Raw genomic sequence first — 15625 nt, forward strand, 5'->3', positions numbered from 1 at the left:
AGAATGTACACAGACAGCTGTGGTGTGGGCAGGGTTAGCTTTCTGAGCTCTGCTACATGCTACATCTAAAAAGTCCAATTATGCCACAACTGTTGCACCCAGTAAACTAAGTGATACATCGTTGGAATCAGGATCTCTTTCTCTACATTATGCTCCTCTCAGATGCAGTAGCAAAAGCCTGATGATATATTCCCTTTAATTGCTTTTTTTTTTTTTTTTATCAATTAACAAAATGCAAAGTAAATGGACGAAATACAAATCTTAATACAAATCAATTTTTGGTATGATTACCCTTTGCCGTAAAACAACATTAATTCTTGTAGGTAACTGTGCACACAGTTTAATTACGCAGTGTTTACATAAAACCATCTATAAAATAAATCTCCTTATTTAATCATCGTGACCCTTTAATGTCCAAAATTGTTTACTGATTAATATCTTTACAACAGTCAGAGCCCCTGCATAGCTGCCACTAGAGGGATCTTGCTTCATATGGAGTTGTCATTGAGTTCAGTGTACATCAGTAAACAGTAACGCCCTCTAGAGGTGGGTGCAGGCATGTGTCATGTTATCCTTGTAATCCATTTCTATGTAGGGAATTTTTAACTTTGTTTAATAAAAATACAGCTATATTCACAATAAAGATAAATTAATGAGCACAGAATTTTGAACCTGCTGAGATTTACACTAATGTTCAATACATATTACCTCCTGCAGACTCTTAACGGATGTGTGGTATCCCACAAAGTGGCCATTTCTATGGGATACGGATAGTGTGTTTCATATAAATGCTGTGTGTTTTTTTTGGGGGTAAACTGTGCATTTTAAATACATGGTGAGACCTGCTGACAGGCAGCACAAAAAGGGTTAATCTTCCTCTCACAGGCTTGATCATGTGACCCAGCTCTGTTTAATATGCAGAAACTTCTGGAACAAACGCCTCTGGGCAGTCAGCCAATGACTGCAGCTCTAACAGTCACATGGGAGTGGGAGGATCTAAATCCTGTGAGGTAGTTAAGGATTGAAGTGGCAGTTGGTGGTCAGACATTTTGAGCAGAGGAAGCCATTTTGTAGGTGAAGGAGTTACCTACCTTCTCCCTGACTGCTGTGCTTAAAAAGGGGACAAACACAATAAGGGGAGCTAATAGTCTTCATATTAGGAAGAATTACCTCAGGGCAGAAACAGAGCACAGTGCTGAGGAAGAAATATTCAGATTTGATGAAACCAGAGGTTACCAAGATCTGCCTGTCTGCAGGTGCACAGCAGTCTGCAACCGTGAGTGTAATCCTGTACCTCAGTTCCCTACCGTTTGTGAATAAGAATTTGCCCCATTATCTTCAGTAAAGAGACTTCTGTTCTTAAGGCTTCTTGATGACTGGGGCTCGGGTGCACAGACTACTACCACCATCATCACCCTCTACCTGGAGGCATTTACTGGAAAAACATATTGTGGAGTTTCATGTGGGTGTGTAATTTGAGAAGAGAGGACTCTTCTCCTTACAGAAAACTGGCCACAGCGAGATACATTGTACACTGCCAGGAGCACAGCACCCTGCCATACACCACATAAGATTCCCACAAGAATTGGCGTCATGAACAGGATTTTCCTCTGTGCCTTATACACTGCTCAAAAAAATAAAGGGAACACTTAAACAACAGAATATAACTCCAAGTAGATCAAACTTCTGTGAAATCAAACTGTCCACTTCGGAAGCAACACTGATTGACAATCAATTTCACATGCTGTTGTGCAAATGGAATAGACAATAGATGGAAATTATTGGCAATTATCAAGACACCCTCAATAAAGGAGTAGTTCTGCAGGTGGGGACCACAGACCACATCTCAGTACCAATGCTTTCTGGCTGATGTTTTGGTCACTTTTGAATGTTGGTTGTGCTTTCACACTTGTGGTAGCATGAGACGGACTCTACAACCCACAGAAGTTGCTCAGGTAGTGCAGCTCATCCAGGATGGCACTTCAATGCGAGCTGTGGCAAGAAGGTTTGCTGTGTCTGTCAGCGTAGTGTCCAGAGGCTGGAGGCTCTACCAGGAGACAGGCCAGTACACCAAGAGACGTGGAGGGGGCCGTAGGAGGGCAACAACCCAGCAGCAGTACCGCTACCTCCGCCTTTGTGCAAAGAGGAACAGGAGGAGCACTGCCAGAGCCCTGCAAAATGACTTCCAGCAGGCCACAAATGTGCATGTGTCTACACAAACGGTTAGAAATCGACTCCATGAGGGTGGTATGAGGACCCGACGTCCACAGATGGGGGTTGTGCTCACAGCCCAACACCGTGCAGGACGTTTGGCATTTGCCACAGAACACCAGGATTGGCAAAGTCGCCACTGGCACCCTGTGCTCTTCACAGATGAAAGCAGGTTCACACTGAGCACATGTGACAGACGTGACAGAGTCTGGAGACACCATGCAGAGTGATATGCTGCCTGCAACATCCTTCAGCATGATGGGTTTGGCAGTGGGTCAGTAATGGTGTGGGGTGGCATTTCTTTGGAGGCCTGCACAACCCTCCATGTGCTCACCAGAGGTAACCTGACTGTCATGAGGTACCGAGATGAGATCCTCAGACCCCTTGTGAGACCATATGCTGGTGCGGTTGACCCTGGGTTCCTCCTAATGCAGGACAATGCGAGACCTCATGTAGCTGGCATATGTCAGCAGTTCCTGCAAGATGAAGGCATTGAATCTATGGACTGGCCCGCCCGTTCCCCAGACCGGAATCCGATTGAGCACATCTGGGACATCATGTCTCGCTCCATCCACCAACGTCACGTTGCACCACAGACTGTCCAGGAGTTGGCGGATGCTTTAGTCCAGGTCTGGGAGGAGATCCCACAGGAGACCATCCGCAACCTCATCAGGAGCATGCCCAGGTGTTGTAGGGAGGTCATACAGGCACACGGAGGCCACACACAATACTGAGCCTCATTTTGACTTGTTTTAAGGACATTACATCAAAGTTGGATCAGCCTGTAGTGTGTTTTTCCACTTTAATTTTGGTGGTGACTCCAAATCCAGGCCTCCATTGGTTAATAAATGTGATTTCCATTGATGATTTTTGTGTGATTTTGTTGTCAGCACATTCACCTTTGTACAGAACAAAGTATTCAATGAGAATATTTCATTCATTCAGATCTAGGATGTGTTATTTGAGTGTTCCCTTTATTTTTTTGAGCAGTGTATTTATTGAAGATTGAGTTAATAAATACTGCTGATATTGAGGGAAGTGTCAGTCTTTACTGCTGTAAAGAATTTGTACTGCACCACAGCTGTTGTTGGACTGTACACATCCCAGTGGCTGCTTTATTGGGAACAGTGATCTGATTTGATTGTAATACCCTGAGATTTAAACGGTGTTTTCCAAGTTTTTGCGCAGATATCTTGTATATAAAGTCGGTGCCCTGCAGGAATGAGCAACTGAAGTTGAAATTTTCTCTCCTGCACCCCGACAAAGAGGGGAGAGACATACAGCAGCCGGAAAGGTAAGAGGAATTACTGCATTATACATACAGTGCTGTAAACCTGTCTTCAGAAGAGGAGAATGAAGTGACTAGCCCATAAACTCCTATGGCTCAAGCAATGCCATTAACAATGCCTTATTACTTTGGGGCACCCTGGCTCCCCAGCTACAGTGGAGAACCCAACACATTAAAGGACTTTAAAGAGAAAATGCAGGCAATGTTCAGACTGTACCCAGTGAGTCCTGCACAAAAAAATGGAGATATTGATTGGTCAGCTAGGGGGCATTGCACTAAGGGAAGTTAAATCTTGGCCTCCCAGTATAAGGAAAACTCCTGAACAGATACTAGACAGGTTAAGAGTTACATTTGAAACCAAAACCCTGTCAGAGTTAAAGATGAGATTCTTGGGGAAAAGACAACAGTCCTATGAATTTTTAAGAGATTTTGCCCTCAGTTTACGGGAAGCCTGGTGTGCCCTTAACCAAGCTGACCCCGCTGAAGCTGTTAATGCTGATCAAATTTTAAAGGAACAATTTATTGAAGGAGTAATGTCTGATACTACCAGGTTACAATTGAGAATGCTGGCACTACAACACTCTGATAGTGATTTTCTGGATCTTAAAGAATCTGCCATAAAAATATGAAGCCCAAGGGATAAATGGTTCAATGACCAAGAAAGTGCTGTGTTTGCCCATGTCAAACCTGTTGTTGTTCAGTGTGCTCCCCAACATGTAGAAGGCTCTACTGAAGAGATACGTAATCAAATTCCTTAGCTAACCAAAAGTCTTGCACTCCTATGCAAAGAAGTAAAGGAATAGAAGCATTCAGCCCCCAGTCAAGAAAACCATCCTCCTTTTATCCAGAATGTGCCACTCTACAGTCCCAGAGACAACTACTACCAGACAGGTAGGAGACCTACCGACAGATTTGATTACTTAGGTCGACCGATTTGCTGCAGATTAAATCGTAGTGGTCACATAGAAAGAGAATGTCAGTCTTTAAATCTGGAATTTCCTGAGGCAAGTACCGACCCTCAGGAGAAGAACGCATAGGTCCAGATGACCCTAACTGGGACTTGAAATATGTCATCTATCACCCCATAATGCCGATCACAATAGATGGTAGCCCTTTTCCAGCACTACAGTACTTGACACTGGATCACAAGTTATGACAATCCAGCTACCACAATATAAGCGTTATTGGAAAACAGACCATCTAGCGAAAATTACCTCGGCTGACCTCAACATTATAAGCTAGTAACGGACAACCTGTTCCTCAAGAGGGCTACTGGACAGCTACTTTTAAAATTGGCAGAACTGAACTACCTGACCAAGGACTTATTGTAGTCGATACAGGAGAAGATGATTTCCCACCCGTAGTTTTAGGGATGAATGTACTAAAAAATTGTTTTGACGAACTGATTGAAGGCATGACTTACGCTCTTAATGCTGCGTCCCCCATGAAGAAGAGAACCATTCAGAAAACACTCTGCATACTCGTTAGTCATCAGAAATTCACTAATTCAAAAGGGGAGATCGGCCCTGCCAGGATAATGGACTCCAGGCCTGTAATCCTGAAACCTAGCACAGAAACTATGGTGTGGTGCAAAACCAAGATGGGTCTAAAGGGTCAGGACTATGAAGTTCTAGTTGAGCCAAATGAACACAAAGATGATACAGTCATTATAGCTGCAAGAAGTTTGGCTACTTTAACTCACAGTCGAGTACCAGTGCGTCTCATAAATTGTGGGGACCAAGCTGTGACCCTGCATAAATATACCACTGTAGCAAAACTGAGTAGACTCAATTTTCAGGATATCCTTCAAGAGTCCCAATGCTCTATCCAAGTGAAACCTTCCGCAAGTGTAGAAACTAAAAAGGAGTGGTGGCACAAACTTGACATAGGCACTGAAGAGACCCCCCTCAAGCAAAAAGATGGAGTACTTAGAGTTGCCAAAGAATATCAATATATATTCAGCAAGTTTGCCTTTGACTTCGGGAGAGTCCGTACAATCGAGCACCCCATTTCCACTAGTTCCCATCCTCCAATCAAAGAAAAGTACAGGCCTATACCTCCATCCATGTACCAGCCAGTAAAGAAGATGATACAAGAAATGAAAGTTGCTGATGTGATTAAGGATAGTCGCAGTCCTTGGGCCACACCAATTGTTCTTGTCAAAAAGAAGGATGGGAGTATTCGTTTTTGTGTGGATTATCGCAAACTTAACAACATTACCCACAAAGATGCATTCCCCCTGCCCAGAATAGAAGAATCATTGACTGCCATGAAATCAGCAGCCTATTTCTCCACCCTAGATCTCACCAGCGGATACTGGCAAGTACCAATGGCCCAGAGGACTAAGAGAAGACCGCATTCACTACCCCCATGGGTTTGTTTGAATTTAACTGCATGCCCTTTGGCCGGTGCAATGCTCCGAGAACCTTCCAGAGACTCATGGAATGCTGCTTGGGTCACAAGAATTTTGAAACTGTGCTACTGTATTTAGATGATTTAATCAGCTATTCCAAAACCTACAAGGAACATCTCCAGCATCTTGCTGAGGTCTTGGAAGTCCTAGCTGAGCATGGCCTGAAAGTCAAACCGTCCAAGTGCCATCTTCTAAAATCCAAGGTCCAATACCTAGGGCACATAGTTAGTGCGGAAGGAGTTATTCCAGATCCTGAGAAGATTGCTGTGGTAAAAGACTGGCCTATCCCAACTACCATTAAAGAAGTCAGCGGATTCCTCGGATTTGCTAGCTACTACAGAAGATTCATCAAAAACTTTACTCGGACTGCTGTCCCCTTACAAGACCTCCTAAAAGGACAACCGTGCCGGAAAACGTACAAAAGCCCCTCCATTCAATGGACTCCAGTGCTAGAACAGTCCTTCCAAGAAGCTAATGAAATTGTGGAAGACCGAATGAAAACTGTCCGCCAAAGGCAGGAGGATGATTTCAATGCAAGGGCCAAGGTGAAACCCTTACAAGTAGGAGACAGAGTTTGGGCTAAAAAGAACCACCGCTCCCACAAACTGGATGACCAGAGGGAATCATACCCTTACGTCATTACCAGTATTCCGTTCCCAGGGGTGGAAGTGTACAAAATTGTCAGAGAGAACACTCATCAAGAAAAGGTGGGCCATCGTAGCCAGATCAAGATTTGCATACCCCTGGAAGTTCCAGTCCCACCAGTTTCTAACCCTATTGCACCAGAAGAGACTTCCTGAACCACCACCACCCCATTTGTTTGGCTTAATGAGCCCTGTCTTCAGTTTGTGCTGCCACAAACCCAAGAAGAAAGGGAAGTGCCTGCTCTGTGGATATCCAAACGAGCGACCAAGGGACAGTTACCTGCTCGTTACCAGGACTAGTTGGTCACTACTTATCTAAATGGGAGAGACTTTGCATGTGTGAATCCGATGGAGACGTATTTGTACTACGTAATGAGAGACTCCGTGGCTTATGAGAGCCTTATTACTGCCATACTGTTTCCTAGCCCTCCCAAAAACAGATGGTGCAGAAAGTTTCTTTATGGTCTGTGTGCCCCGACTGCACCTGGGGACAAAGCAAAGAAGTTATAACGGGTTATCTGTTATCCCGTTCCCCACTTAGTAGGGGTTGTTCTTGCAAGGACCTACTCCAGGACCCAAAAGACTCTTTTATTACGTTTACATGTTGTTTTACCTTTGTATTCAGATGTTGCATAGTTTTATGTTTCTTCACAGGTACTCAGGAAACCAAGAATATTTTAAGCAACAGTATGGACTGAATATGTGTACATATATGCTGTTTCATTTTGTATTACAGACGCGGATGTGTCAGGGACGACACACTTCAAGAGGGGAGACATGTGATATCCCACAAAGTGGCCATTTTCTATGGGATACCGGATATATAGTGTGTTTCATATAAATGCTGTGGTTTTTTGGGGTAAACTGTGCATTTTAAATACATTATGAGAGCTACTGACTGTAGCTCTAACAGTCACATGGGAGTGGGAGGAGCTAAATCCTGTGAGGTAGTTAAGGATTGAAGTGGCAGTTGGTGGTCAGACATTTTGAGAAGAGGAAGCTATTTTGTAGGTGAAGGAGTTATCTACCTTCTCCCTGACTGCTGTGCTTAAAAAGGGGACAAACACAATAAGGGGAGCTAATAGTCTTCATATTAGGAAGAATTACCTCAGGGCAGAAACAGAGCACAGTGCTGAGGAAGAAATATTCAGATTTGATGAAACCAGAGGTTACCAAGATCTGCCTGTCTGCAGGTGCACAGCAGTCTGCAACCGTGAGTGTAATCCTGTACCTCAGTTCCCTACCGTTTGTGAATAAGAATTTGCCCCATTATCCTCAGTAAAGAGACTTCTGTTTAAGTTCTTAAAGCTTCTTTATGACTGGGGCTCGGGTGCACAGACTACTACCACCATCATCACCCTCTACCTGGAGGCATTTACTGGAAAAACATTATATTGTGGAGTTTCATGTGGGTGTGGACTCATGTAAGTCATGTGGACTCTTCTCCTGACAGAAAACTGGCCACAGCGAGATACATTGTATACTGTGAGGAGTACAACACCCTGCCATACACCACATAAGATTACCACAGATGATCTTCAGGCAAAATACAACCCCATCTGACACATAAAAAATATTGTAAACTAGTATATGTGTTGTCAAAACTGTGAATGCATACAGTAAATGGAGAGAATTCTGAATATCTTTGTTCCATACTGGTAGAGTAAGGGGTTTTCTGGTTATTTTCCTTCAATCCATACCTTCAGGGTTTGTAATAAAAGAAGAGCAGACCAATAAAAGTCAAACTGTTCATTACTGAGAACAACTGCAGATTCAAAGGCACACAAGGTGTTTTGTTCACTTTAAATGATTATTGGTTATAACTCACTTATTAGGAGCAATTGTTAAACTTTGCAGAATAAAGAAAACTAATAAGATGCAGTGTAATCTTCTTAATCAGGTTTCTGTTCACTTCACAAGAACCACATCACCTCCGTGTTACTTCACACAGTCTCACAATGCTACGTCTGCTATGTATCTGGAGACAACCTCTCAGGGCTTGTTCACACTGGCTGATGGCAGCCATGTAAAAGACAGCTGATCAGTTATATGGTTGCCTATCGGCTTGTCTAAACAGATTTTGCTGAACACTGATTTACAATTTTTTTCATTTCCTTGTTCTGATCTAAAAGAGGACCATTGCTGCCACCCCACTCACCCAGCCAGCAGCTACTCCAAGGATTCAATGCAGGGCCATGGTGTAAGTCCACATTCCTGTGTAATGTGAATGATGACAGCCAGGATATCCCCTGGGACCTGATAGACAGAGTAACTAGTGCAAATCCTGTCCATGGAAGCCCTATTTAGGACGACAACAGACAATACACACATATGATGGCACAACAATCCTTGGTCCTGCATATGGGCAAAATAAAACGTTAGTACACTGCAAAATATACATACATGACATAACTTATGAGTAGTCCCTCAAAAATGTATAGACCTTTAATGAACAAGCAAAATTAATGGACACAAAAGTAGTCCACAAGCTGCAAATGGAGGACCCCATAGTTCACCCTCCTACTAGTCAGGAATGGTTCTCTTTTCACAGTGGCTGGATGTTAGCAAAGTGGCAGAAGTTGTGTTAGTCTCCAGGTCTAAATATGGCGGCTAAGTGAAAGCTCCAAAGCTTCTTAGTAATTCTGTGCTCATTTCCATATAGACATAACTAATAAAGAGACAAACAGATCAATACAACTAAGAGCTCTTTAAACCCTTTAAAGCCCATGACGTACTAATACGCGTCTGTGCCCTGGGACTTAAGAGCTTGACCCTTATTAGTAAGTCATGGCGATCGCGCACGCACACAGGCTGGGTGTCAGCTGATTGTCACAGCTGACACCCGGTACTATGTGCAGGGAGCGGTCCCGCACCGCTCCCGGCACATTAACCCCCGAAATGCTGCGATCGAAGTTGATCGCAGCATTGCGGTGGCTAAGGGGAGGTGATCGGGATACTCACCTCCTCTTCCGGCCTCCAGCGCTGTCTGCCGCGGCTTCCCGGATGTTGCCATGACGACCCAATGTCGTCATAACAACATCCGGGTCACCAGACAGCAGTAAGATTGTTTGGTCATGCGCAGTACATGACCAAACGATCTTCTCCCGGTGCAGCGCTGACTGCCTGCATGGCACAGGGATGGTGCTCCATCCCTATGCTATGCAGGCGATCAGAATAAAAAAAGTAAAAGTCCCATAGTGGGACAAAGTATACAAATAAAAAAAGTGTCAGAAAGTGAAAAAAAAAAAGTAAAAATATTAAAAAATAAATAAAAAAAATAATCCACCAAAAATAAAAATATAATGTACCCATCAATAAATATTATTATGAAAAAAAAAACAGCAAAAAATAAAAGTGCACATATTTGGTATCGCCTCGTCCGGAACGACCTGACCTATAAAACTATCCCACTAGTTAAAACCTTCAGTGAACACGGTAAAAGAAAAAATAAATAAAATGAAGCAAAAAACAATGCTTTATCATCATACTGCCAAACAAAAAATGGAATAACACGCGATCAAAAAGACAGATGTAAATAAAAATGGTACCGATGAAAACGTCATCTCGTCCCGCAAAAAACAAGCTGCCATACGGCTCTAACGGCCGAAAAATAAAAAAGTTATAGCTCTCAGAATAAAGCGATGCAAAAAAATAATTTTTTCTATAAAATAGCTTTTATTGTGTAAAAGCGCCAAAACATAGAAAAACAATATAAATGTGGTGCCGCTGTAAACGTACTGACACGGAGAATAAAGCAGCCTTATCAATTTTACCACACGCGGAGCAGAATGAAAAAAAAAAAACAATTCCTGAATTGTTGGTTTTTGTTTATTCTGCCTCCCAAAAATTGGAATAGAAAGTGATCAAAAAATATCACGCGCCCGAAAACGGTACCAATAAAAACGTCAACTTGTCCCGCAAAAAACAACCTGTCACATGACTCTGTCGGCCAAAATATGGAAAAATTATAGCTCTCAAAATATGGCGATGCAAAACCTAGATTTTACAAAATATGTGTCTTTTAGTGTGTGACAGCTGTCAATCATAAAAGCCCGATATGATTCTGGTATCGCTGTAATCGCACCGGCCCAAAGAATAAAGTAGTCTAATCACTTATACCACACCAGGAATGGCGTAAAAAATAAACGTTAGGGCTGGAGTTGGGGTTGGTGTTAGGGTTAGGGTTGGGCTAGGGTTAGGGTTGGGGTTAGGGTTGGGGTTGGAGTTGTTTTTTTTTTCAAAAGTAAAAAAAAAAAAAGACGATATGGCAACTAGTGTTGAGAGCAAGTGCTCGCCACTTGAGTTTGCATCGGGTGCTCAGGTATGCACTAAGTATCGCGGGTGCTCAAGTGACATGCTCGAGTCTCTGCCCCATATGCCTCGCGGCCAAAAAAATCTCGCGGGGATTGCCTGCCATGCATGAGCGATTCCCGCATGTTTTTTTTTGGGTGTCTAATAACCGTGAAACATGTGGACAGGTACTCGAGCATGTCACTCGAGCACTCGCGATACATGGTGCATACCTGAGTACCCAATGCAAACTCAAGTAGCGAGCACTTGCGCTCAAGACTAATGACAACTTATTCAATATGATGACCTAATGTTATCAAATTCTGTGTCATACCTCTGGGTTCAAAATGTTCACTATACCCCTTGATAAAATCCTTGAGGGGTGTAGTTTCCAAAATGGGGTCACTTGTGGGGGGTTTCCACTATTTAGGCACATCAGGGGCTCTCCAAACCCGACATGGCGTCCACTCTCGATTCCAGCCGATTTTGCGTTTAAAAAGTCACAGTGCTCCTTCCCCTCTGAATTCTGCCGTGCGCCCAAACACTGTATTTTCCCCACATATGGGGTATTGGCGCACTCAGGAGAAATTGCACAAAAGTTTTTGGGGTCCATTTTCTCCTCTTACCCTTGTGAAAATAAAACAAATTGGGGCTAAAACATCATTTTTGTGGAAAAAGTTTGATTTTTTTTATTTTCATGGCTCCATGTTATAAACTTCTGTAAAGGACTTGGGGGTTCAAGGTGCTCACCACACATCTAGATAAGTTCCCTGAGGGGTCTAGTTTCCAAAATGGTGTCACTTGTGGGGGGTTTCCACTGTTTAGGTACATCAGGGGCACATCCGCTAATTATTCAAGCAAATTTTACAATCAAAAAGTCAAATGGTGCTCCTTCCCTTCCGAACCCTGCCGTATGCCCAAACAGTGGTTTTCCCCCACATATGGGGTATCTGCTTACTCAGGAGAAATTGTACAACAAACTGCATGGTGCAATTTCTCCTATTACCCTTATGAAAATGCAAAAGTAGGGGCTGAAAAACATTTTTGTGGGAAAAATGTGAAAATTTTATTTTTACAGCTCAATGTTATAAACTTCTGTGAAGCACCTGGGGGTTCAAGGTGCTCACCACACATATAGATAAGTTCCCTGAGGGGTCTAGTTTCCAAAATGGTGTCACTTGTGGGTGGTTTCCACTGTTTAGGTACATCAGGGGCTCTCCAAACACAACATGGCATCCGCTAATTATTCAAGCAAATTTTACAATCAAAAAGTCAAATGGCGCTCCTTCCCTTCCGAACCATGCCGTGCACCCAAACAGTGGTTTTCCCCCACATATGGGGTATCTGCTTACTCAGAAAAAAATGCACAACAAACTGCATGGTACAATTTCTCCTGTTACCCTTATGAAAATGCAAAAGTGGGGGCTGAAAAACATTTTTGTGGGAAAAATGTGAAAATTTTATTTTTACGGCTCAATGTTATAAACTTCTGTGAAGCACCTGGGGGTTCAAGGTGCTCACCGCACAACTAGATAAGTTCCCTGAGGGGTCTAGTTTCCAAAATGGTGTCACTTGTGGGAGGTTTCCACTGTTTAGGTACATCAGGGGCTCTCCAAACGCAACATGGCGTCCGCTAATTATTCAAGCAAATTTTACATTCAAAAAGTCAAATGGCGCTCTTTCCCTTCCAAACCCTGCCGTGCCCCGAAACAGTGGTTTTTCCCCACATATGGGGTATCTGCGTGCCCAGGGGAATTTGCACAACAAATTTTGGGGTCCATTTTTTCCTGTTACCCCTGCGAAAATAAAAAAAATTGGGTCTAAAGTAACATTTTTGTGAAAAAAGTTAAATGTTAATTTTTTTCTTCCACATTCCAAAAATTCCTGTGAAGTACCTGAAGGGTTAATAAACTTCTTGAATGTGGTTTTGAGCACCTTGAGCGGTGCAGTTTTTAGAATGGTGTCACTTTTGGGTATTTTCTGTCATAAAGGTCCCTCAAAGTGACTTCAAATTTGATGTGGTCCCTAAAAAAATTGTTTTGTAAATTTTGTTGGAAAAATGAGAAATTGCTGGTCAACTTTTAACCCTTATAGCTCCCTAATAAAAAAAAAATTTGGTTCCAAAATTGTGCTGATGTAAAGTAGACATGTGGGAAATGTTATTTATTAACTATTTTGTGTGACATATCTCTCTGATTTAAGGGCATGAAAATTAAAATTTTAAAAATTGCAAAATTTTCAAAATTTTGGCCAAATTTCTGTTTTTTTTTCCACAAATAAACGCAAGTGATATTGAAGAAATTTTACCACAATCATGAAGTACAATATGTCACGAAAAAGCAATCTCAGAATCAGGGGGATCTGTTGAAGCGTTCCAGAGTAATTACCTCACAAAGTGACAGTGGTCAGAATTGTAAAAATTGGCCTGGTCATTAACGTGCAAACCACCTTGGGTTGTAAAGGGGTTAAATGGAATCTGTCACTAGCTTTCTGCTACCTAATCTGAGAGCAGCATAATATAGGGGCAGAGACCCAGTGATGTGTCTTTTGGGCTGCTTGCTGCAGGTGTGATATACTCACTCTATTATCAGAAGGAAGTTATCACAAAAGAACTAGTAAGCCTGCTGTCATGTAGTCCACTGTATTCATGAGCTTTGCACAATCCCAACCCCACCACTGATTGACAACTTTCTGCCTATGCACAGCGTACACAGAAAGCCGTCAATTAGTGGTATGGTGAGGTTACACAGAGCTCAGCATTCAGAAAACTGGTAGGCAGTGGCATAACTAGAATCCGATGGGCCCCAGTGCATAATTTGCACCTGCCCCCCCACATGTTGGTAAGATATATAAACCCCTGTAGCATTCTAAATCCAATAACAACATACATATTGCCCCCCCTCTTCCCCATTATGTAGTAATGTCTCCCATCCTGTACTAATGTCTTCCATCCTGGCATACAGCAAGTGAAATAAGTATTGAACACGTCACCAATTTTCTTAGTAAATATATTTGTAAAGGTGCTATTGACATGAAATTCTCACCAGATGTCGATAACAATTTATCCTCTTCACACAGGCAAAGGATGTGCAAGCAAATATTAAGTTGAGGGTGCCAACAATTTCGTCCGGCCTATTGTTGGAGTTTTGTGTGTAATTATGTCCAATTTGCCTTTTTTTCTCTGTTTTTGTGTTCTCCCAATACACACAAAGGAAGTAAACGTGTACAACAAAACGTGTAATTACAATAATTTTCTAGGAGAAATACTTACTTTTCTGGAACAATTTCAAGGGTGTAAACACTTTCGACCCTGACTGTATATGTCTCCCATCTAATATATATGCCCACCATCCTGGGCCCTTTTCCTGGTATTTGTCCCCCATCCTGGGTTCCTTCCTGATTTATATTTCCTCTGTTCTGCCTCTGTTCTCTAACACATAATAAAAAAACAAAAACATTCTACTCACCTTCCCCCACTCCCCCGTCCTCTTCTGTATCTGACACAGAGGCTGACATCGGCATGCCTGTTATAATATCTGAAGTCACTGGCAGGCACAGCATGGCCAACGTCAGCTGCTGGCCTCTGACTGCCCAGCGGCATTTATTGCGCTGCAGCAGAATTTTTTTTTAATCAAAACTGCAGCAAGCAGCCGAGTAAGTGACACATCACTGGAGTCAGGGTCTCTACCCCTGCATCATACTGCTCTCCGATGGGGTAGCAATATTCTACTTAAAGGTGTTCTTCATAATAATTTCTTTATTGCTCAGTTGGCATGAGCTGCTAATCCCAATAATTGGTTGCACTGTAACGTCCCGGTTGCAGTCTGTTAGTAATGACCGGACAGTAAGAGAGAAGTAGCGCTGGAGTGGGGGAAGGTGACTATAGCGGAGTTTATTTTCAACAGCTGCAACTTTATGGACAAAAAAGTGTGAAATTATTTTAATTGCCAGTAGTTCTATAAAGTATTTTACCCCCAGCCCCACCCCAACCATGATTAATAATGGATAGTTAGTTATGAAACTGATGGTATTACAATAGTCACTGAAACTCTTGTAACCTCACTGAATATGACAAATAGCTGCTGCACTCTTCTTCAATTATGTGATTATTAATTGCAAAAAAAAATAGTAATATATTTCATTATTTCATCTTTTAGGTCGGGTTCAGGTGGCATGCCCCAAACTAGCAATCGCAGACTCCTCCAAACACAGGCCCAAGTCAATGAGGTAAGTTATAGTTGACTATTCGTAGACTTAGGCTACAGCCCCACTATCAGTATTTGGTCAGTATTCGGTCAGTATTTTTTCTGAGGAATGGGAGCCAAAACCAGGAGTGGGTGATAAATGCAGAATTGGTGACTTGTTTCTATTATACCTTTTCTGTGATTGTTCCTCACCTGGTTTTGGCTTCCACTCCTGAGAAAAAATACTGACCGAATACTGACCAAATACTGATAGTGGGGCCGTGGCCGAAGAGTGCTATTGTGTGTCATTATACCGCTGCAGAGCCATGATGCCTTCAGATGCATCCGGAGAATGCCCAGTACATGCAGTATGTAAGGACCTTAATTTGACAGCAACTTTTCTGTGCGTCTGTCCTGTTTGCTTTTATTTCTGTATCGCACTTGGGATGTAAAAAAGAAAAGGATTTTTGTTATTGGGAATGCCACAAAGATATTGGTATTATCCACATATCACTTTTCTGTGATGTAAATCAAACAAATTTATGAAACGTTCAATTACATTATCAGAACTGTAATAAAAGTAGTGAGGGGAACC

General features: G+C 42.5%; 1 protein-coding gene across 3 annotated transcripts in view; it reads left to right on the top strand.

Moving 5' to 3' along the window:
- The window catches only part of LOC141258014 (vesicle-associated membrane protein 1-like), a 63502-nt gene that overhangs the window by 25645 nt on the left and 22232 nt on the right, over positions 1-15625 (top strand). For 2 of the 3 annotated variants that reach the window (XM_073673006.1, XM_073673008.1), the window contains exon 2: positions 15004-15073. In XM_073673006.1, coding sequence (XP_073529107.1) covers positions 15004-15073 — 70 coding nt within the window. Of the gene's footprint in view, positions 1-7528; positions 7770-15003; positions 15074-15625 lie in introns of those variants that run through there. The other variant, XM_073673007.1, reaches the window with a different exon arrangement.

This window comes from Phyllobates terribilis, unplaced genomic scaffold (assembly GCF_046119375.1).
Source record: "Phyllobates terribilis strain yellow unplaced genomic scaffold, ASM4611937v1 Scaffold_3__8_contigs__length_932513732, whole genome shotgun sequence".
Taxonomy (NCBI): Eukaryota; Metazoa; Chordata; class Amphibia; order Anura; family Dendrobatidae; genus Phyllobates; species Phyllobates terribilis.